Here is a 24,343-nt window from a genome sequence, read left to right on the forward strand (position 1 = left end):
TGATATAATAATAATAAATGTTGTGCTCCTTCAAGTATCTCCTCAGTTAACTACCAGTTTAACAGTTTTATACTGCAAGAAGACTTTAAATGTTCTATGAACGTATTGTCGACTATTTCTATGTTATTTTTGCACATGTACTGCGAGGTTACTACTGAAGTATTACTTGAAATACACCTTTAACTTTTAGAGGAGAACTTTTGTCCTGATGGTGACACCAGAGGAAAGAGGATTCAATAGTCGAGGAAACTGAAGTCTGGTTCCATTTCAGGTAAAGAAGGTGAACAAGGATGAAATGTAAAATACATTCGGTCTGTTTCTGAGGCCTCTGCAGGTCGACATGTCTCCCCTCAGTCATCCACACATACAGACTCACACTGTGACAGATTTCAGTCAACAGATACTGAGAACATGTTCTCTCAGTCGAAGCCTTCGGGCAGGTCGGAGGTGTTTTCTCTCTGAGTCGTGTGCGGGCTGCAGGCGTGAGAAAATTCAGACTCCTGTGTAATTATTTCCACTTTTAGCTTCCTCAAATGATTTTCTTCATGTGGACGCACAAAGCTCCTACAGTCAGAGCACCTGCGATCCTCCCTCTTCCTGTCACTGGATGTGTTTTACAGGATCCCTGCAGGATAAATGGCTCGTTTCCGTCCTTCATTATTCACCCTGACTGAATGAACCCGGAGGGAGGACGTGGAGGACCACTGAGAAACCAGCAGACCGCAGATCCAAGATCAGCCATTACATCAGTCCCCAACCTGGTTAGTGGTGACAGAAGAGATCTGAGGATCAATCAGCAGGTCCAAAACTCGTGAGTTTGTTCTGAGACCATTAAGTCAGACTGACACGGACCTCTTAGTGACCATCAGTCATCAGACGTGCTTTAACTCTCAGTGTGGGCTCAGCTGCATTAATAGCTTCTGTTGTACAGTTTTCTTTCTGTATTACATTTAGTCGTTTATTTGTTTGAGTGTACAGTTTTGCGAATGGAAATTCTTCATTGACGTCTCAGATTTATCACAGATGATACCATGTGTGAACTAGAATGGCTCTCAGTAGAGCGCATACCCCCGCTGACGAACCAACCAACAAACAAACCAACAAACTAATTGAAATAAAACTTGAACACGTTGGAGCTAGTGACCTTCATGCGTTGGTCCGTGAGAAGAGTGCAGCCCAGGTTACAAAGCTTCATCACCTCCATGTGTTCCCGTGCTGAGAGGACGATGAAGTGAAGAGCGACAGTCTGAAACTCATCCTTCACTTCCAGACCAACAGTGGAGAGAGCAGAGACCAGGAACCAGCGGCGTCCATGTTCTCATCTGTCTGTGGACACTTTAGCTCAGCATGGACTGATGAGAAGCTGTTTGTCCCTTTGTCTCTGTGGTGGACACCGTCCTCTGAGTCTAGTCTGGACTTTCACATGGATCAACAAAGACAAAGTCATGACTCTCTGCCCGACGTACGTTTAGGAAGTTTTATAAATAACCAACAACCAGCCGACCGTCGGTCCGTCTGTCCGTCCTTCCTCCATATCTGCCCCCTGAGATGTTTCATCCTGATGAGACCAGGTGAAGCTCGTTGTTACTTTGTTTGGTGAAGTGCTGTATTTAAAACAAACGTATTCATTTTTATTCTGATTTCTTTAAAACAGATGTAACATCCGCCTCTCGTCAACACAGAGACTGATACATGTTAGTACATCATCGTGAACTGTTAGCGTGAGAGCTGCATCCTCAAACAAACTCATCAATATGAGATCTAATCGTCTAAATAACTTCTTCATCTTAGTTTCATATCGTCCTCTGCAGGTGCCTGACGTGTTTCGCTGCAGGATGTCTCTGCGTGTTGTCCGGTTGTCACTTACAGACGCTACATGAACCACATTTAGCTTCTTTCTCTTTCTGATGATCTGGTTTATTTTCTCTGAACTCCAGCGTCAGACACCAACTCTGTCTTTCTTCTCTTCATGGAAAATGTCCTCCACAAATTAGCTATCCAAACATCAGCACCAAATTGAATAATTCAGCCCAATTAGCAGAACAAACACACACTTTCACGCATGTTAATGGGATTAACGAGCTGCACTTAACTGTTTCCGTCTTTAAACCAACATCCTCTCCTGTAACGAGGCTGCATTGATTAACTGCTAACAGCAGACACGCTAGCAGAGCGGGACGCGTCCAGCTGAAGTCTCTCCAAAAACAACCGGACGGTGTTTGAAGTGTGAGTGAGCGTCCGGCAGACCTGAACAACAACACAAACGTTCCAGGCCACCAAAGAAGAAGAGGAGGCTTGAGTCAGTCTGTACGAGACAGAGGAGCAAGAAGAGGAGCTGCAAACTGATCAGCTTAAAGGAGACTGTGACTTCTGCTCTGTTAAAGAGACCGAAGACCTCAACACTCAGAATTCAGACTTTAAACCAGAATTCAGACTTTTCTTCAAATTGATTCTGAGATTAAAGTCTGAATTATGGAGAAAAAAAATCAAAACCTAAAAAGTCATTCAACAATAACACTTAATTCATATTGATGTCTGCAGAGTTATGGGGCTTTTTCTTGATCCAGATGAAGCGTCCGGGTCCAGACGGTCGACGTGACCCAGAGTTTCAGTCTTTACAGCTGCATTATGACGTGTTGACCACCAGGTGTCCCCATCCAGCCTGACTGTAGCTGTTGTTGTTCAGCCTGTTGAAGCCTCTGCCTGTGTGTGTGTGTGTGTGTGTGTGTGTGTGTGTGTTTCCACCTCTTTATAAAGCTGGCCTGTAGCTGGTCATGGTGATCCTCTGTAAAAGCTGTTAAGGGTCTGTTGATCTTTGTGATTACATGTCGTCTTGGCACCGGCAGGTCCGAAGATTCGTGGGAGGTTCTGAGAAACATTAATGCGAGGGAGAAGTGTTTGGCTGGTGTGGACGGAGCTTTTAGCACATTCCTCTGCAGCAGAACGTAGACGTGGTCTGGGTTCAGTCCTGGTTTGTCCCTGCCTCGCTCTCCTCCTGGAGGAAACTGAGCAAACTTTAAGCCAGTCAATCAAACGCCTGGAGTCTGAGTCAGCAGGTTGTGGATTCTGCCGTGCTCCTGATATCTGAGCCGGCTTTTACTCCGCACTGAAGAAAGGTGGTTTTGTGTTTGAAGCGTGCTCTGTCTTTTCTCTGTGGAAGGAAGCGACCGTCCAGGAGATGATCAGGAGAACTTCCGGACGAGCTCACCGATGGTTTTATCTTTTATTTTGATCCGAGACTCTGTGACAGTCAGGAAACAAACTGAAGGCCTCCAATATGGCGGCACGGGGCTTTGATTCAGTTTGCTGTCATTTGAAATATGAATTATTAATTCAAGCTGTGTTCTGGTCTGTAAATGAAGCTGGCTGCACATCTGGGATCAGTGCTCAGTGTCATTCATTTGTCACGTCGTGTTTACTTCCTTCGCTCAGAGGGGAGTCCTGACTCCGGCTCTGAGGGTTGGACCCGACCACAGTCTGGTCTCTTTCTCTGCCAGGTTTACCGTCTGTGGCCTGCGCCGAAGGCTTTGTGGATCCCCGGCCTTCCAAGAACTCTCTGTGGGCACCGGGCGGCAAAGCCTCAAGCCTCAAAATCCACAGGGCATAAAGACTCGCAGTGTCACGGCTTCAGGAAGCAGCTGGCAGGAAGAGATGAGGACGGACCGGGTCGAACATGCTGATGGAGGTGAAGGAGGTGGAAGGTGGAGAGGATTATTGTCTGGAGAGAGTACGAAGACGTCGTGATGGCAGAATTACTGCTTTTGTTCTGAGGCTGACCAGAGAGATGAATCAGTCTCCTCAGGAAGGTAGCCAGAAATATGGACTGAGGCGGGCCTGTGAGCCGATGACAGTGATCTGAACCAACCAGAACATTAATCACTCTTTACTTTATGATCTCATTATTTAGAGCAGCGGCGCCCAAACGTCTCTCTGAGGGCAAAACTGAAACTGAACAGCAGGTCTGGGCAGAAAGGAAACACTGATTGAATTTTCAACAGTGTTTCAACAGAGTTAGCGCCAAATGCTAAACAGTAGCTGCCATTAGCTGGTTAGCGCAGGTAGCAATGGAGCAGGTGGTCAAAACTGTGAGCACACAGGAGCTTTGGACCCACACAGGGCTAACTGGGTTAGCATGCTAACTTCAGCGGATGTCTCTTCAGCGTGATGCGTCACACGCTGTTGATAATCTAAAACATTGACATATAATCATGACATGTAATCTGTTAAAGTACTCTGATTACTTTTTGTTGAAATGAGTAATGTAATGTTAGTTCTGCAACTCAAGTAATCCGTTATTTAGTTAGTTTTTCTGTCCTTCCTTTTGTCTCCACAAAAATCAAATCAAATCCCTGCAGCGTCTCTGTGTCAGGTTCTCTGCCGCTCGGCTGAAGGTAAACCTGCAGTTGTGTCAGTGTGCACGTGAGGCGACGTGGCAGAGAGGAGGACAGCGTTAACTACGTGGAAATATCGCATTATTTTCATTTTCTTGGGAACAACATCAGGTTCCTCTGGTGAGATGCTGCCGCTGTTTGTTGGGAGAATAAACCTTAAATAAATAGATGTTATATCTGAATAACGCAGGGAGGTGTAGTCTTCCCCACCCGGCCTCATGGCCGCTGTGCACTGGAGCGGTGGGCGTTTGCGTCGGGTCCAGTGGGACAGGTCTTTGAACAATGGCGCGCCCCCCTCAAACAGGCCTGTACTTCATGTTTCATGGAGGAAGTCGACAGTATTTCAAACATTCACGTCGGGCAGAACGCTCAGCCAGTTTTATTTAACGGCCTCTGAGTTTCTGGCGACTCGGCGTTCACAATGAGCTCCACTGGGAAGAACTTAAACTTTCTGTGCAGAGCGCGAAGACGTATTTCTAAACAGTCTTTTAATTCCCACAGTAAAAATCTGCAGCGTATACTGAGCTTCTTTGTATGGAACTGATTTCTGAAGCTATAACCTGCTTCCTGTCTGAAGTGCTCTTTAAAGAGCTGCTCACAAATAATGGAAAATGTTGCTGCTCAGCGAGCACTAATAGTTGGATCCGGCTCATAAACATGCGGCTGTGTATTAGAATTTAATTAAGCATCAGAATCACCGGTTTGAGTCCCATTTTTCTGCTGTTTGGTTTGGAGAGCGCTCCACATACCGCCGGGTGAAGTCAGCTCAGACTTGGACTTTCTTCATCTATTTGTAATGATTTTACATGTTTATGACTGTGACTCATTGAGAAGAATGTTTTCCATCACTGAGTGAGGTCTTTGCTGCAGCCACCCACTGCTGCTCCTTCACACACACCCAGTTAACTCCACAGCACCTCCACCTCTTCTACTGTAACACCAGCCGGCTCCCAGCATGCAGCCTGCTAATCAGCCGCAGCGAATCAGAGTGAGCCTCCACCACCTCACAGGCTGCTGGAGCACAGCAGCTCAGAACTGGACCTATTAATGAAGGTTGAGCTAAATGCTAACTGGCAGCTAAGTGTTCAGAAGGCAGTGAAACACAGTCAGTGCTGTAACCAGTAGCCTGCAGTCAGACTCCAGTAATGGGTTAAAATATTACTGTGTAAAAGTGAAAAGTACTCGAGTAAACGTCTTAAAGTATCTGATATTAAATGTACTTGAGTATCAAAAGAGTTTATACGTATATCTATACATGCACGGTGGACTGATACATAATATGAATAAATGACTCAATAAATAAATTAATATCCAATTAAATGCACCAAAGATGATGCTGAGCATAAATGTCGGCATTAATTAATTTATAAAATGTGACATAACTGATATTTCTGTTGTAAATCACCTCTGTATTTATTAACATTTGTATTAATTCCCCTATTTGTTAACTTTCTCATTATTTCTTCATTTTATATATTTATTTAATTATTTTTAAATCATTTTATTTATTTCTGTATTTTTCTCCTTTTGCATTTTCCAACATAAAAAATGAAATTAAAAACAAATATAACGTCCTGTCACCTGATATAAATTAATGAATGCCTACATTTATTTTACGTATTGTTTTTGGTGCATTTAATGTCATGTTGACGTATTTATTGATCCATTTATTAGTTTTAATTTGATTATTGGTTTGATTTTCAGCATTTTTCTGATGATCAGAATCAAAGTTGTGTCAATAAAATTAATTGATTTAAAAATGTGGCTCTGATGCAGAATGTAATCTGTAAAGTAACTAGTAACTAAAGTTATCAAATAAATGTAATAGAGTAAAAAGAACAATATTAGTCTGTGACATGTGGAGTGGAAGAATGAAGTAACAGCAAATGGAAACATTAAAGTGAAGAAGAAGTACCTCAACATTATACTCTCCCACATTACTTAAGTAAAACTACTTAGTTACTCATCATCACTGCACATGAAGAGAAGCACCAATCATTACCTGTGATTAAAGTCATGTTGGGGGTTCGGCTGCATTTCCAGCTGCTGGCTTCATATGAGACTATAAACATGTTTTATATTTGCTCAGGATGTGAAACATGTTGACGTGATGAAGGTGAAACTACTGCATGAACTCAAACATGTTGTCTGTGAGCTGCTCCACCAGCTGCTTCGCCTTCATGTCTGAGAGGACGCTGCCACCGTGTGGACAGACGCTGCAGCAGCTTCACAGACGACAGGGTCCATCCATCACGTCTCTGCAGTGGGGTCAAAGGTCAGGCCAAGGTACACAGCAGCAGGACAGCAGACAGAAAACCTGAAAAAAGGATGACCTGTGACTTTAATTGAGTCTTTAAACTTCCTGTTTTCAGACGTGATGATCGTCCTGTTGACACTAAAACACCTGAAAACTACAGACAGACTGACTCAAGTTTAAAACTGAGATGAATCAGTAAACCTTTGTGCTCCTTGTATCAGCTGTTAATTAAATTATTTCATCCAGTCTGGAAAGACTTTAACGAGCTGAAGCCCCGCCCCTTCCTGTGGACCTCATGGGACGTTACTACAGAAACTGTTCAGTCGTGACGAGGAGAGAATGTTTGATCCAGTTGAACTGGGTCATGAGTCACATGCTGTTTGTCAGTTTGTTGTGTTAAAGTCAAACCTCGTGTAGTTTTGTGTCAAAGCGCTCAGTGAACTACATCGTCTCATCAGCACCAGAACCAGCACCAACATGGAGCCAACTGGGCTCAGAACAGCTCGTAAACAAGATGAACATCACAATAAATCTGCTCATATTGACAACTGCACTTCTGGTTCTGGTTCAGCTCTACAATGTGACGGCACGATCGACACCGTTTACTATTAGTCAAGCGTTGTCAGGTGTTACAACCCTCGCAAGGTGAGAGAAATGTGGTGCGGAGACTTCAATGCCCACAATCCTCTTGGGGAAGTGATCGTACAGATACTGATGGAGAAGCGGTGGAAGAATGAACTGAGGAGAGAGCAACTTGTCTGTGTTCATGATGGAAGAGGCACCAGGGTGGACGTGATAAGAACCAGTCTGGTGTTTAGCTCTCACCCTCGTGTCTGAACACGAGGAGCTCATGTGAATGTAACAACTGATACTGATAAAGGGACTGATCATTCTCAGAGTGTGTGTCCTGTTAGCTTTGATGTGCATGTACAGGAAGGAGACACAATAGAAACATGGTGTTTTCCTGAAGCTGACTGGGAGGATTCAGATCCTGCTGCACTGAGTGTGATGGATGAACTTCAGTGGAGGGTGACACAGACAGATGTGCAGCAGCTGTGACTTCTGGATTATTAGTGCTGCATCAACAGCTGTGTCCAAATTCAGGGGCTGCAGCCTTCAAGGACGCGGCCTTTGCGGCCCACGAAGCCCGGGTCCTTCAGAGACCTTGAAGGCCTCGTCCACCGCTGTTAAATGGGTCGGTCCAGCCTTCGGAGTATTTCCTGGTTGCGTCACCAGGTGTTCATGCATTAAAGTCTGTTTCGGTTCAAATCTATCAAACGTCTACATTTATGTGTGTGTGTACAATGTGTCAAATCTAAATTGAGTTATCAACATTACAAAATAAACATTAACCCATCGGTGAATAACAACTATATTTACCACAGCATCACCAGCGTCACATGTTTTTTTATTATTTCTTCTAACCCTCACCTTCATTTCTTTAACGCCTAAAAACCTAAATCCTTTTTCAATGCCTAACCCTTTTTTAGAAATGAACATTCTTGTTATTATTATTATTTATGAATATTATTCATATTTATTACTGTTAATAAATTTCTGTTACAGTAAAGAACTCATGTCAACAGTAGTAATGAGCGGAAGGAGAACCACCCCCACAATTGAGAATAAAGATTGTATACAACTTTAGACATTTTTCTTCCCACAGCTGTCACCTCACAGTTGCCACACAAGGAACAGGGAGCGGGGTTACAAGGGCTTCTTCACCCAGAGGATCGATGAACCCTCCAGCCTCCTGACTCATGGTGTAAGAGAAACGAACGCTGTAAAATCCTAATACTTACATTTTTATTACACCCTTTCGATCAAGAAGCAAAGTACAAGATAAGTAATAGCAAATAACAAATTCATCCTTAAAGTATTAACCTAACAAACATGAATCTTGAACTAAATAAATCCTTTTTGGACATTTACCCAGAATGCAATTCTCAGCCTCATGAACTCAGGTTACAGCACACCTGAAAATAACATCTTGTTGTTACAGGATTATTACACCTTTAACCCACCACAACATAATATCTTACTCCTTAAAGATTTTACTAACAAACGTGTAGGCGTTTGAAGGCCAATGACGTCACAACGCTGCGCCAAGGCTCCTTCGCGTGCAGCCTTCTCTTCTTCTCTTCCTCTTTCTGGAGGACGCACCGCTGCTGTCCTTCGCGGCCTCACATATCCCAAGATCCTTTGCGCGCCGCTCAGTCCCGAAACAGAAGCGGGAAAGAAAGAGAAAATGGCGACATCAAGTGGCGCAGACACGACATTCAAGTGTGAGTCTCGGGTTTATACTCGGTTTTTACTCATTTGAACATCCGACGCCAGATGTGTTGAACTTCAAGAGACTATAAAACCTCCAAATCTCAACTTTCAGTTAAAATACGTGACGCTGGTGATGCTGTGGTAAATATAGTTGTTACTCACCGATGGGTTGATGTTTATTTTGTCATGTTGATGATTCAGTTTAGATTTGACACATTGTACACACACACATAAATGTACACGTTTGATAGATTTGAACCAAAACAGACTTTAATGCATGAACACCTGGTGACGCAACCAGGAAACACTCTGAAGGCTGGACCGACCCATTTAACAGCGGTGGACGAGGCCTTCAAGGTCTCTGAAGGACCCGGCCTCCGTGGGCCGCAAAGGCCGCGTCCTTGAAGGCTGCAGCCCCTGAATTTGGACACAGCTGTTGCCAGAGCTCCTAAGAGCGCAGTCAGTGGGAAACAAAATGGTTCCCCGTCGGCATCATGGGGGGGCATTTGCGGCCAATGCCCCCCCTTTCCCCGCCTGCAGTCCAGCCTTTTGGCTCCAAACTTTATATTTTATTAATCGATGTATTTAAGTCACTATACAGTGAGGATTACATTTAAAAAATACAAGCAAAATAATCAGAGAAACAGTGTTGCTCATTTGCGTACAGTCACGTTTGGGTAAGTAGTGCGCTCATTGGTCAGGCGTTCACCTGTTGACCTATGACCTGAAGGCTTGACGACGTCAAGTTGACGTTGTCATCACGTCAAAATAAGCGCGCGGAGCTCACAGTGAGCTAACTTACACCAGCGAACATTTGCTAAAGATATGAATGGATATCAGAAAGTGGCGACATGGCGGCGCTGCTGCTTCTGCGAGGCCTCCTGCGGCTCGGCCGGCGGCGGAAGAGGGAGCGAGTGCGACCCGGAGCCGCTTGTGAAGAGCCGGAGCCTGCAGCTAATGTTAGCCGTGGCTAATGTTAGCCGCGACAGCAGCGGCTAATGTTAGCTGCGAGGCTAACGTTAGCCGTGACGGCAGCGGCCAGGGCAACATGCAGCGGCGGCTAGCGGGAGCGCTAGCTGCCGAAGATTTTCAAAGGTTTCACAAATCTAAAACTGTATTTTAAAGAGTCTTTGCCCTCTCTGGATTAATGTAGTCCAGGTTTGATGAGTCTAAGTTTAGTGGTTTTTGATCTGGACCTGGTCTCTTGTGGTCTAGATGTGAAAAAGCAGTGAAATGGCCCTTTTTTATGTCATTTCACAAATATAATAGAGGTTTTTCGGTGAACAGGAGATAAATGCTGCAGTAAATATAAATAAAAGTCAGGATTATCACACCCTGTGATGTCTCCTGTCACACTGGAGTGTTTCTGAGACGTTTAACACTGAGCCAGTAGAACCAGAACCAATAGGCAGGAAATAAGACTGAACTCAGTTACCACCAGCGAGACATGAAGAACAAACGCTGGAGTTTAAATGATCAAAGTTTAGGATTGTAGAGCAGTTACAGACCGGTTCATTTCACCTCCCACATTTATGACGGTTTCCAGTCCGTGAACTGGGCTGAACCTGACTGAACAGCGCCATCTACTGGTCAATAAGAAGCTGTGAATCTGATGCAAACTTCAGCGTCGTTGTCACCAGACTCCCTTAAGAAATGCTCATTTTCTAGAGTCATCGCGTCAGGAGAAACTGTGTGAGCTGTGTGAAATGCTGTATACAACACATTCTGGACTGTTTGGACCTACTTGTTAATTCGGCAAACGTTACACATGATTATAAGTCTTTCTTTGATATCGTCTCTGAGATGCAGCTGTGTATCTGCACAGAGACCCGATTACAAGAGGTCAGTCAGTCCCATGTGGAGACGCCTTTAATGCCGGTGTTAGTCATCTGTCTCCGCTCCTCCAGTCACTCCCGGTTCCTTATTAGACCCACAAAGCTCAGAAGTCAGAACCCCGAGGAGCAACACTGATCATGTGACCCAGACTCATGAACAGGAAGGAGGCTGAAAGTGAAAGTGTTCAGTCCTCAGACTCCATTTTGAGATCAGAGCAGACAGAAGAAGACGGAGCAGGAGAAGTGAAGTGTGAAGCAGGTGAGTGTTCAAACAACGTGTTTCTGATGTGACTGTGAGAGTGTGAGTCCGTGTGTGTCTGTGGACTGTAGAGGAAACACATGTTAGAATAAACTCAACACTTTGATTCTTCTGTGGACACAAAGTCCTGATAGGCTGAATAACACACATTCAAACTACTGTAACTAAAGACGAGGAGCCCAGAGGTGAAGACCAGAACCCTGACCTGCTCTATGGTACTGTATACTGTGTGTGTGTGTGTGTGTGTGTCTGTGTGTGTGTGTGTGTGTGTGTGTGTGTGTGCGTGTGTGTGTGTGTGTGTGTTCTGAGCTCACAGTTCATGTTTCACCTCTCAGACCTGAAGATGAGTGTTTGTGTGGAGGAAGAGGACCGAGCAGAGTCTCCAGGATCCATCTGTCCCTCTATGAAGAGTGACTGGTCCAAAGATGAACCTCTAAACTTCAGTACTGAACCTGGACCATCAGACACAAAGTAAGAGGACTGATACTGACTCATTTATATGACTCATGTTTCAGTGATGATCACATGTTTGTTTAGTTGATTTTGTGTTCATGTGTTCAAATTTCCACTAAAATGTCTTTTCTGTCCATATTGAAGACTTGTTCCGCCTCATGTTCCTCTGTGTGTCTGCTATAAATCTGTAATCTGATCTCAGAGGACAAACAGAAACTTTGAAACCTCCTTTTTATCCACAGCAGCAGCAGTTTGTGTGTGTAGAGCTTCTTAAATCACTTTATTGATGAAGGATTCATGTGATGTGAATAAAAACATGTTGGTGTTTGCAGAGTTCAGTCCAGCAGACAGAGAGCAGAGTCTCCAGGATCCATCTGTCCCTCTATGAAGAGTGACCGGTCCAAAGGTGAACCTCCAGACTTCAGTACTGAACCTGGACCATCAGACACAAAGTAAGAGGACTGAGACGGACTCATTGAGTGTTTGCTGGTAATGTTTTGCTGTAGAGTAACATCAGGCTCCAGGACTGAAGACACACTAACAGAAACTCTTTGAAAGTCTCCTGAACACTAACATGTCTGAACTCAGTCAGATCCTGGAGGACACTAACAGATCTCACCAGGATGAAATAGATCGGTGTCACCATGACGTGTTTTTGTAGGCTGACCTGAAGTTAGCGTCGCTCTGGCTCCCTCCACAAAAAGCCTGAGAGATGTTTGAGTTGGATTTTGGATTATTGCAGAAAATAATGTCTGTGACAAACACAAGTTTATGAAACTGACACGTTTTGTTCTGAGAGATAATCTTCACACATCATTTTCATGACAGACTAAACGCTGAATTCAAGCTGAAAAGTATCGACACTTTGACTTTTCTCTGTGACCATCTGAGCTTCTCAGCAGCGTCGACCAAATCTGGATGTTTTTAACAACAATCATCAAATCACTGTAGTTATAAAGAAATGTGTCCACAGAGAGAGGAAGAGGAGTCATGTCTCTGTGAAGAAGCAGCCCACCTGCTGTGTTTGGTGTCAGGACGTCCTGAAGGATCCGGTCTCTACCAGCTGTGGACACTGGTTCTGCAGACGCTGCATCACCTCAGACTGGGACCAGTCTGCTTCACCAGGAGACTCCTCCTGTCCCCAGTGTGGAGGTAAGACCCAGAACAACAGCTGGACTGTGGACAGACAGTCAGAGACAAACTGTACCGGGTCAGACTGAACATCTGAACATGTTAAAGCCACATTATGTAGAAATTGTCATGTTGTGTGATTTGGCGCCCCCCACAGTTTGTGAGTGCAACACCACTAGTAAAAACAAATCCCAGGTGTGTCACAGTTTGTCAGACGTAATATAGGTGCTGACTACAAACACAACTCCTGACATCATCACAGTGTTACGTGTTGAAGTCCACACGTATGTAAGGCTGCGATCCTACAAGTGACAGAGACACCGTTCACCTGTTACAACACACTGGACCATCAACACGACTCTGAAGCTGCTACTTTAACCTCACAAAGTTACATAATGTTGCTTTAAACATCTCACCTTCTACATGTCATTACATTTATTTAGAGACTCAGGAGGCATTCAGACAAACACCAGGACAAATTACTAGATTGTCTCGATTACACACAAAGTCAATGAAAAGACCTGAAGAGACTCAAACTTTATATATTCTGATACTGATGGATTGTTATTGATCATGAAAATAATCCACAGATTGTCAATGTTTCTCCAACATTTGTCTCTTTTCAGTGGATGTTGGTCTTCAGGAGGTTTTAGATGAACATAAGATCAGTCTGAGGAGGAGATGTGAACGTGTGACTGAAGGAAGTGATGGAACAGGAAGTGATGGAACAGGAAGTGATGGAACAGGAAGTGGAACCCTCCTCAACAGGATCTACACTGAGCTCTACATCACAGAGGGACAGAGTGAAGAGGTTAATACCCAACATGAGGTGAGGCAGCTGGAGACAGTTTCCAAGATGGAGGCCCTCCATGACGATCCAATCAGGTGCTGCGACATCTTTAAAGCCTCACCTGACCAACAGAGACGCATCAGAGTGGTTCTGACCAACGGCGTCGCTGGAGTTGGAAAAACCTTCTCGGTGCTGAAGTTCACTCTGGACTGGGCCGAGGGCTCCGAAAACCAAGATGTCAGTCTGCTGGTTCTGCTGTCGTTCAGGGAGCTGAACCTGATCAGAGATGAGCAGTACAGTCTTCTCAGGCTGCTCCATGTTTTCCATCCAACATTACAGAAGGTGACAGCAGAGAAGCTCGCTGCCTGTAAACTTCTGTTCATCTTTGACGGCCTGGATGAAAGCAGACTTTCACTGGACTTCAAGAACCATGAGGTCGTGTCTGATGTCACACAGGAGTCATCAGTCAGCGTCCTGCTGACAAACCTCATCGAGGGGAAGCTGCTTCCCTCGGCTCTCGTCTGGATAACTTCCCGACCTGCAGCAGCCAATCAGATCCCTCCTTCACGTGTTGACAGGGTAACAGAAGTACGAGGCTTCACTGACGCCCAGAAGGAGGAGTACTTCAGGAGGAGGTTCAGTGATGAAGATCTGTCCAGCAGAGTCATCTCACACATCAAGACCTCCAGGAGCCTCCACATCATGTGTCTGATCCCAGTCTTCTGCTGGATCACTGCTACAGTTCTGGACCACATGTTGACTACAGCCCAGAGAGGAGAGCTGCCCAAGACCCTGACTGACATGTACTCACACTTCCTGCTGGTTCAGACAAAGAGGAAGAAGCAGAAGTACGATGAGGGACGTGAGACGAGTCCACAGGAGCTGACGGAGGCTGACAGGGAAGTTCTTCTGAAGCTGGGGAGGCTGGCGTTTGAACAGCTGGAGACAGGAAACATCATGTTCTACCAAGAAGACCTGGAGCGGTGTGGTCTTAATGTCACAGAGGCCTCGGTGTACTCAGGAGTTTGTACAGAGATCTTCAGAAGAGAGAGTGTGATCTTCCAGGAAACAGTCTACTGCTTTGTTCATCTGAGCGTTCAGGAGTTTCTGGCTGCAGTCTACATGTTCCACTGTCACACCAGCAGGAACACAAAGGTCCTGAAGGACTTCCTGAGAGATTGGAGGTCTAAAGACAGTGACTCATCCCTGGATGAGTTCCTGAAGAGAGCCATGAAGAAATCCCTGAGGAGTAAAAATGGCCACCTGGACCTGTTTGTTCGCTTCCTTCATGGCCTCTCTCTGAAGTCCAACCAGAGACTCTTAGGAGGTCTGCTGGGTCAGAGAGACAACAGGCCACAAATCATCCAGAGAGCCATCAACAACCTGAAGGAGATGAACAGTGATGAGATCTCTCCTGACAGAAGCATCAACATCTTCCACTGTCTGACGGAGATGAACGACCACTCAGTCCATCAGGAGATCCAACAGTTCCTGAAGTCAGAGAACAGATCAGAGAACCTCTCTTGAGTTCCACTGCTCAGCTCTGGCCTACATGCTGCAGATGTCAGAGGAGGTTCTGGATGAGTTGGACCTGCAGAAGTACAACACATCAGAACAGGGACGATGGAGACTGATTCCAGCTGTGAGGAACTGTAGAAAGGCTGTGTAAGTCCAGATGTGTTAAACATTATAAAGTGAGGTGAAGCTGAAGCCTTCAGTATTAAAGATCAACACTTTACACACATGAATAATATAAAAGCTCGACACTATACACGTTCACCAAAACAAGTATTAAACCTGCTGATTGAATCAATGATCGTCACCGAGCTCAGAGCAGAAATGACATGAAGTTGTCTTGTTTCCAAAACCTTCAGCTCCTAAAATGATAATAACACAATGTTTAGTTGTAATTCTTGTGTTTGTGCAGTGGGAGGCATTAAATGAATGAAATGGGAGATGAAAAGCAGATGGAGCGACAGAATAAAATGCATCAAAGACTGAGACAATACACACAAACACATAACTGAGTCAATACATACGAGTGCAGTTACAACCTACAGTGACTTCACAGTTCACTGATCATCATGTGAACATGAAGCTGAACCAATATAAATCACAGCAGCCTGTAAACTAACATCTGACACGTTCACGTCTCACTTATTTCAACACTTTTGTCCTAAACTGTCATTTCTGGTTCATTATTTCCCTCAAGGACACTTCGACATGTGTTTGTGTTTATTTATATGGCACTTTAAAAGCAGTAACATCAGTTTGTTGGACACAAATAAAACAGCACAACAATGAAAGAGTCACAAGAAAAGTATTACAGGGACAATTACAGATGTAAATATAAAGACAGCAGAATGAAGGAAACGGACAAACACAAATATGTCAAACCAAAATCACACAAAGATGAAATCATCAGAATCAGCCGTTAAAAGCCGTTTTATACAGGTGTGTTTTGAGGGGATTTAAAATGGGGCACTGATTGAGCCCAGCTGATCTTCTCAGGCAGCTCAAAGTCTGGAGGCTCATGTGGAGCGGAGGAGCTCAAGTTTCAAACTACAAACCTTGTGATCAGTGACTGAGCAGCTCAGCTGAACAACTGAGCAGCTGAGCTGCAGCTGCTCATGTTCATGTGCTTTGTGATGCAAAATGTTTAGTCTGTTTTCATAGTAAAGAGTCAGATTTTATCACATTTAAATGTTTTATTATCTGTATTCACAGACTGAATGACTGTGGACTCTCAGAGACTCACTGTGAAGTCGTCGCCTCAGCTCTGAAGTCCAACCCCTCCCACCTGAGACATCTGGACCTGAGTGACAACAAACTGCAGGATTCAGCAGTGAAGCGTCTGTGTGCTGCACTGGAGAGTCCAAACTGTCGACTGGAGACTCTGAGGTCAGTTCATGTGTTTTTTTCTCTGTTTATATTAAATTTAAATCTCGAACAGACGTTTTAAATTTCCTTCAGTTCACACACACACACACACTCAGCTCAGTGCACGTCTGATCAGTGATGAAGATGATGGAGGATGAAGCTCACAGTCAGTCAGCTGTGTGTTGATGGAGATGACAGTGGTGATGAAGATCTGTGCTTTGATCACAGCTTCTATGTGTGTGAGTCAGAGCTGCTCGTCTGTGCTGAAGGTGGATCGATGGTGTAGAACGTTTCTGTTTGGTCGTTGAAGTCTGTCGTGTGATTAAAATGACGTCCCAGGCTGCTTAGAGTCCATACATCCAACAACAAGTCCCACAATTCCCTGGGAACAATCCCATAATTCCTCTGCAGCGTCCTTCACGTCATCTCCTCAGCGAGTAGGAATGAGATGGATCGGTGCTGGAGCTCTGAAATAATTCTTCTCAGTAACTGTGGTCAGTTGTGCACCAGAGGCAGCTTCAGAGGTCACCTGGCTCTCGTGCTCACTGTGCATCAGCGGACAGAAGCAGGATGTTGGACTCACTTCTGTTTGCAAATCCACTCAACTGGTTTTCTTTAAGAGCCGCTGGCTCGGATATTTGTAGAAAGAAGCTCAGTGGTGCGACGTGTTGTCTGAACACATCTGGAGCTCAGAGTGTTCACAGCTGGTCCAAACAGCCGAAGGTGGAGTGAAGAGCTGCTGGAGACACAGCGATGGTTTAAATGTGGAGAAGAGGTGTCACATGTTCAGACAGTCTCTCCTGAAGACATTCACAGTGTTTCACTCAGGTGTTCATATGAACAGTGACAGAAATAGTTGTGGAACAAATGAACAAAGAGCTGAGAGAGAAGTTCAAGCCCCGCCTCCTTTCTCACCTGCACTCAGGTGACCAATCACACAGTGAGGTGTGTGTTAATGTTGTGCTGTTGGGTTTAAAGTGACAGACACTGTTGGACACAGCGTCCTAGTCTGACATCAGAAAGGTGCGGCCCCACTCACATTTAAATCTCTGGATAGAAAGTGTTGAATCTTTGATGATGGTAAAGTCACGCTGGACAAAAGACACATGAATGTAATTTAATGTCATCTCTGATTGAACTCGCTGCACGTGTTGACTGTCTGAACCTCTGAAGACAAACTTTATAACATTGAACATATTACGCTGCTGATGTCAATTATAAATGTGACGCATTATTTCAGACATGTTACTGTTGTTTTCACATGTTTCAGTCACATTTTAATATTTATTTGAAACCTTTGTTCACACTTTCACAACATTATTCCAAACTGTGAGTCTTAGTTTTCATGTCATCAGGTCTGACGGGGATCTGACCTCATAGATTTGATGCTGATGGACTCTGAGCGTCTTGTTCAGCTTCATATTTAAACAGATGTAATATAACATTAAACGTTCATCACTGGTTGATTCTCTCTGAACTCTGAATCATTTGAGTCCTTCGTGCTTCTGTGAATAAAAACAGAAACCAGTGTTTTCTTCTCTGTCAGACAATAACAAACAGAAGCTTTATGATGACATGTGACGTTTATACTGACTGAAATATTTAAACTCAGGATGATTTTGATCTGAAACAGCAGAATCAGATCTTCAGTCAGTTCCTGTTGGTTTGTGTTTGGCTGCACAACATGAGTTTGTACAGATGGAGCCTCTGGTGGAGCTGCAGAGTTTAAGAGGTGGAGTCACGACGTCTTTATTGAAGCAGCAGCACGTTGTCATTAATATTAATGAGAGCTCTGTTTCACTTTGTGTGTCTGACAGCGTTGAACCTGCAGCTGTTGGGTTCAGGTGTTTGGAGCTTCATTTTCTAAACGTGTTCAGCTCTGAACAGATGATTAAACTCTGAATGATTTCAAGCAGGAACATTGTTTTCTAAACTCACTTCATTTGTTCTTTATTCAGATTGTGGAGCTGCAGTTTGTCAGAGATCAGCTGTGCTTCTCTGGCCTCAGCTCTGAAGTCCAACCCCTCCCACCTGAGACATCTGGACCTGAGTGACAACAAGCTGCAGGATTCAGCAGTGAAGCGTCTGTGTGCTGGACTGGAGAGTCCAAACTGTCGACTGGAGACTCTGAGGTCAGTTCATGTGTTTTTTTCTCTTTCTGGGTTTATCTGAGCTCAGTTCACACACACACACACACACACACACTCACACACACACACACACACACACACACACACACACACACACACACAAGAATGTCTCAGTTTGTCACATTTAAACCTGAACACATCTGATTGGATCATAAATTGAATTTTATTTTCATCATTTATTCTTTATTCAGATTGAGTCTCTGCAGTTTGTCAGAGATCAGCTGTGCTTCTCTGGCCTCAGCTCTGAAGTCCAACCCCTCCCACCTGAGACATCTGGACCTGAGACTCAACAACCTGAAGGATTCAGGAGTGAAGCTTCTGTGTGATTTTCTGGAGAGTCCAAACTGTCGACTGGAGACTCTGATGTGAGTTCACTGACTCTCTGTAACTGTTGTACATCTTAAATGTTTAATCAACAATTGAAGCTAATTAATGTTCAAACATAACTTTGTAAACGTGCTTTTGTTCATATTTTCATGTTTCTTGATCTAAATTTACTCTGCAGTCACTAAAGACTTGTGTTTCTTAAAGAAACTGTAGAAAATGTAAATGAATGTTTATATTTGTGGTAAATGGTCACATCTGTAAACAGAAGATCCTCTGAACTTATATTTGATTTAAAATCATCAAGTTCACTTGAAATGTTTTTCATAAGTAATTTCTGATCATTGATATTGATTCTTCAGAACACACACACACACACACACACACACTTTAACTCCAGACTTGACTGAGATCAGCAGAAAAGACAAACTGTCTCCTGTGTTTATCTGATCGGCTCTTCTGATTGGTCCTTTTAGAGACCGCCCATCAAACTATTCAGAACCAATATCGTCTGATAACAATCGGACCGCCCTTAATTAGGACACAGTGATGTTGAGCTGCACATTTAAACCTGAACACATCTGATTGGATCATAAATTAATTTTTATTTTCATCATTTGTTCTTTATTCAGATTGTGGCGCTGCAGTTTGTCAGAGATCAGCTGTGCTTCTCTGGCCTCAGCTCTGAAGTCCAACCCCTCCCACCTGAGAGAACTGGACCTGAGTGACAACGACCTGAAGGGTTCAGCAGTGAAACATCTGTGTGATTTTCTGCAGAGTCCAAACTGTCGACTGGAGGCTCTGAGGTCAGACACCATTTTTTACTTCTGTGCTCAGATGAATATGATGTGAATGTTGTGTTGACACTAAACTGCAGACATCAGCTGATATTATACTGATCCACACTGAGTATCTTAATGCTAAAGTCTGTTTTCTTCTTCTGTGGTTTAGTCCATTGACTGTGGCAGAGCAATGTTGAGCTGCACATTTAAAACCTTCTGACAGGCCTGGAACACAGAGTTCGGACTCGGATGCAGAGCTGGCGAAGATACTTTATTTCGAAGGCAAAAACAGAAAGCGCCTCGCAAAGGAGGGATGGCTAGGAAAATTAGCAACAAAAAAACCTATCTTCTAGGGAAAGATAACAACAAAAACGAAGAGAACAAAAAACGCCTCCGAGGAGGGAAAAACCACAAAAGGGAAGAAGTCAAAACTAACTAAGGCTATGAAAAGTTAAATGACAAACGGTCAACAAAAAACTCTCTTAGCGAGGCAAAGACTGAGACTAAGGCTTTACTATGACAAGAGTGACGCTTTACAACACATGACATGACACACTGGCACAGGACAAAGGGAGACGCAGACTATATGAACACATGAGGTAATGGGGAACAGGTGGACATAATCAGGAATCAGGGAAGACAATCAGACTGGTGACACATGAGGAAGGGCAAGTGACCTGAAACGAGAGGAGAGTTAATTTCCAAAATAAAACAGGAAGTCACAAAACAAACATGGAGACAGGACAAAAACTTAACTTGACATACCGGTGTGACACCTTCATATAACAAGAAAAATCTGCTCTGGATAATTTACTGTGAACCTCTGAAACTCTGGATTTTCTTCTTAGATTCAAATGTATGTTTTTAAAGAAGTGATAGAAAAATACACAAAACAATGAAAGTTCAATAATCTCTATTTCAACTATCAGACATTAACAAATATATTCAAGATGAACTTTTACAACATTTTTATGAAGCTCTGTGATGTTTAAACTGACTGAATAGTTTAATTGGGATGTTACGTAATTTGTTCTTTATTCAGGTTGGAGAGATGCAGTTTGTCAGAGATCAGCTGTGCTTCTCTGGCCTCAGCTCTGAAGTCCAACCCCTCCCACCTGAGAGAGCTGCACCTGAGTAACAACAACCTGAAGGATTCAGCCGTGAAGCCGCTGTCTGATCTGAGGGACAGTCCACACTGTCGACTGGAGACTCTGAGGTCAGTAGAGGGTTGGAGTCAGTCCACGCTGGTTTCAGCAGTATTGTACTGAACACAGTCAGTATCAAAGTAAAGATCCAGTATTTCCTGTTTTCCTCAGTGAAGCTGTGAGAGGAGAACGGTGACAGGCTTCATGATTGGACAGAAAGACAGAGAGAGAGCAGTCAGCCAATCAGACGAGCCAGAAGCTCGTTGTGATCTCGTGTTGAGTTGATGTGAAGACGACTGTTGTTGTTGTGTTCATGTGTACAGGAAGTAAAGCTGGATCACAGCTGACAGCATCACAGGATGTGTAGAGACAGTCGTCCTCATCCATCAAACGTGATCTCTCTAAAACACTAAAGAGCTGATCAGCTGATCTGTGTCACAGCTCTCAGGTCTACGGTGGCCCTGAAGCTCAAAACACAACAACATTTCACAAACATCAAACTGTCCACAGGGACTCGGGTTCTGTCCAATTACAGACAAGAACGCTGTCCCACCTTTTCTGTAATGAGATGTTGATGTGTTTGGACCTTCAGGGCCACCGTACAGATCAGTCTGACTGAAGCCTGCAAATCACTGCTCTGATTTCAGAGAACCATCATTACATTTAGTAACCATGTGGTGTTTGTACAGAGCAGAAGCTGTGCTGAAGTCCAGTAACCAGCTGATGTTGGACTGTCAGTCTGTGTGTGAACATGTAGGAGCTTTAACATCATATATTCATCCGTCCATCTGTCTTTTGTTTGCTCCACACATTTTACAGCAGACTCCATATTTACATATTTGTAATGTTTCAAAGCAGATGAAATATTCAGGTGTGACTGAGACTCTGGTTTTTAACAGCAGTCAATCATCATCAAAGTGTTTCTGCAGTGATGATGCGTTCAGGGACTCTGCAGTTTATTTCACTGTGTACTTGAGTGAAACCTGCAGAGTAAAACCTGTGAGCTTCACTCCAACACGTTAACATGAGCTGAAAGGAAGCTGGCTACGCTACACAGCCGCTCCACTTGTGGTCTGAACAGGACTGAAGTCCTGCTGGTCTTTATATCACTGACTGACAGCTGATGGAGGGAGTCTCTGTCAACACTCATGTGTCTGCTGCTCTCTCTGCTTCTCTCATCAGCTGGGGGTGGTGAAAGGTGGAGGTGTTGAGAGGATCAGCTGTGTCCTGATGATCCAGAGAGGTTGAAGCAGCACCATCAGCTGGTGGGTGGAGAGGCTCTGACTGGGCCGTGTTACTGGGAGGTGGAGTGGAGAGGAGAGCTTCATCCAGCAGTGACTGACGGACCAATCACAACACGTGGAGACGACTGTCAGTGCTGCAGTCTGAACTGCTCTGTTTTCTTTCTGTCTCTGATTCTCTGATATCCTGAACACACAGTGACTCTGCAGGTTGGTTCTGGTTCTGACAACAGAACCGGAATTTATTGATGCACCAGAACACCAACATGTCATCGGTATGGACCCATAAAGGCTTTAAACTGAAACAGGACATCACTCCAACATAAACATCTCTGTTAATATGACGGGCCGATAACACTGTGACACTGTGATTACAGCACATGACGCCTAGTTTTCTTCATAAATAGTCATATATATATATATATTGCGGTGAACCAGCAGCGTCCTCTGCTTCCCGTCCACCACGTGCTCCTCTACTTTGGCGATGTTGTGAGAAACGTCGTAGATGACGTGCATGTCGAGGTCGTCCGGCGTGGTGCCAAACACTTTAGAAAAGGCCTGAAGAATAAAAGTTAGAGTCAGTCGGCATGATGTAGTTTTACAGAGTGGTCTGAGTTTATTTAAAAAGGACCATGCAATTCTCTCCCTTGGTTTCCTTGGTTCTTGTATTTCCAGCTGAGATCTGCAATCCGTGCCCATGGAGTCCCATGGGATTCACCTTTACCCTCTCACCCGTTGGAGACTTGGATTTTCCCTTGAACACCCTCTACTGGATTAGTGTCCGTTATCTACAACGACCTGCTCTCTAAAGGTGTTAAACCTTTGGGAGTGAACAGTTCTTGGAACCGTGAACTTGAGGGTCAGGGTTATGACCTGGACTGGGACAATATTTGGACCAACATACTCATCTCATCAAAGATGAGATGAGTATTTCCTTTGAAAATATTTTGGGATTTCCCATTCCTATGCAACCCCCCTCTTTCTGACATAACTTTGCGTGCTCGCATATAAGATGTTACTGGGAATTATGTTGTCTGACTGCAAGACTCTCCTCACATAGGTCATCTAATGCAATGGGCTCCCACTGGTGGGTCAGGAATTTTTTTATTTTTATTTTTTTTGCTTACTTTATCTTTGATGGATTTGAATCTTTAATGGCAGGGCGATGGCACTATGTTTGTAATATAATGTTCAAAATGTTCAATAAAAAGTAGGGCCATGCACAACACAAGTGTTCAGCCACTTGCAGCTAACAGCTAACATCATTTCTAATAAAGCATTTTCCTAAAACAAAGTCGTGTTTATGCATATTTTTCACATTAAAGTGTTCTGAGTGAGTGGTGGAAGGTTCAGTAGATAAAAATGGATTTCTGATGGAAACATCTGAAAGATCAAAATCAACCTGGATGACGACGTTCGCTGGTAAATAATGGCTGAAATGGCGGCCATTTTGAAATGTAAGTGACCCAGGAGGAATGTACACATCGGCCACAAAACAACACAAAACAACACAGAGACACAAACCAAGTCTTATGTTTGCTTCTTTGCTGAATGTAAATTATTCACTGTGCTCTATCAGACCTTACGTTTCTATCAGTGTATCAGACCAGCTGAGCCTCAACATGGCTGAGTCCAAATTCAGGCGCTGCAGCCTTCTTTTTTTTTCTCTTTTTTTTCTCTTTATTTAAGTATTCAATTTATACAAAGTGTCAAACACTAACACATAACACAACACATGAGAGCTGTTTCACATTCAAAAGGTCAATAAATAGAATAAATAAATACAGCAAGGATCTCATATAAAATAAAATTTAAACAAATAAAATAAATAAATAAATACTATATTGTCATGTCAACACATATATGTATGTACTAATCTCTGTTATCATAAATTTCATTAAATGCCAGGGAGTACGTCAAATATCTTTTCATAGTTGTCTAAAAATGTTGTATTCTTTTTATTTTTAACTAAGGCTAGGGATTTATAAAGTGAATTGAATTCAATTAAAAAATGAGGAAAGGTTGGTTTGGAGGCTGAAAATTTTTGCTTATGAATAAAATATTTACCAAATAAAATGAAAAAATTAACTAAATACTGAAGACACTTGTTCTTCTCATGTTCATAATAACATATAACATCTTTAAGGGAAAAGCAGTATGACATGTTAACAGCCTGCAGCCTTCGAGGGGCGCATCTGAAGGCCAATGACGTCACAACGCTGCGCCAAGGCTCCTTCGCGTGCAGCCTTCTCTTCTTCTCTTCCTCTTTCTGGAGGACGCAGCGCTACTGTCCTTCGCGGCCTCACATATCCCAAGATCCTTTGCGCGCCGCTCAGTCCCGAAACAGAAGCGGGAAAGAAAGAGAAAATGGCGACATCAAGTGGCGCAGACACGACATTTAAATGTGAGTCTCGGGTTTATACTCGGTTTT

At 43.7% G+C, this 24,343-nt stretch overlaps 1 protein-coding gene across 2 annotated transcripts; it reads left to right on the forward strand.

The window, feature by feature from the left end:
• The first annotated feature begins 10,557 nt into the window (after positions 1–10,557).
• On the forward strand, positions 10,558–23,206 carry LOC141008618 (uncharacterized). 2 transcript variants are annotated; one of them, XM_073481060.1, is made up of 11 exons: positions 10,558–11,016; positions 11,352–11,487; positions 11,802–11,921; positions 12,443–12,621; positions 13,227–14,726; positions 17,216–17,221; positions 18,279–18,402; positions 18,612–18,785; positions 19,377–19,550; positions 20,569–20,742; positions 20,843–21,218. In XM_073481060.1, exons 1-11 carry the CDS (start codon positions 10,911–10,913, stop codon positions 20,865–20,867), a joined length of 2,718 nt encoding a protein of 905 aa, XP_073337161.1. In that variant the 5' UTR covers positions 10,558–10,910; the 3' UTR covers positions 20,868–21,218. The 2 variants fall into 2 exon arrangements, 1 of the variants encoding a protein (XP_073337161.1); XR_012180092.1 differs by lacking the exons at positions 17,216–17,221; positions 18,612–18,785; positions 19,377–19,550; positions 20,843–21,218 and adding exons at positions 16,118–16,291; positions 21,854–23,206 and having other exon boundaries at positions 10,561–11,016; positions 13,227–15,055; positions 18,229–18,402.
• Positions 23,207–24,343: the final 1,137 nt, after the last annotated feature.

Source organism: Pagrus major, chromosome 14 (assembly GCF_040436345.1).
Source record: "Pagrus major chromosome 14, Pma_NU_1.0".
NCBI classification, from domain to species: domain Eukaryota; kingdom Metazoa; phylum Chordata; class Actinopteri; order Spariformes; family Sparidae; genus Pagrus; species Pagrus major.

Excerpts from the sequence above, each read along its gene's own strand:
- LOC141008618 (XM_073481060.1), top strand. The coding sequence starts at position 10,911 with ATGAACAGGAAGGAGGCTGAAAGTGAAAGTGTTCAGTCCTCAGACTCC. Across the intron at positions 18,403-18,611 it reads TGTCGACTGGAGACTCTGAG|ATTGAGTCTCTGCAGTTTGT; the intron begins GTCAGTTCATGT and ends TTCTTTATTCAG. Across the intron at positions 18,786-19,376 it reads TGTCGACTGGAGACTCTGAT|ATTGTGGCGCTGCAGTTTGT; the intron begins GTGAGTTCACTG and ends TTCTTTATTCAG.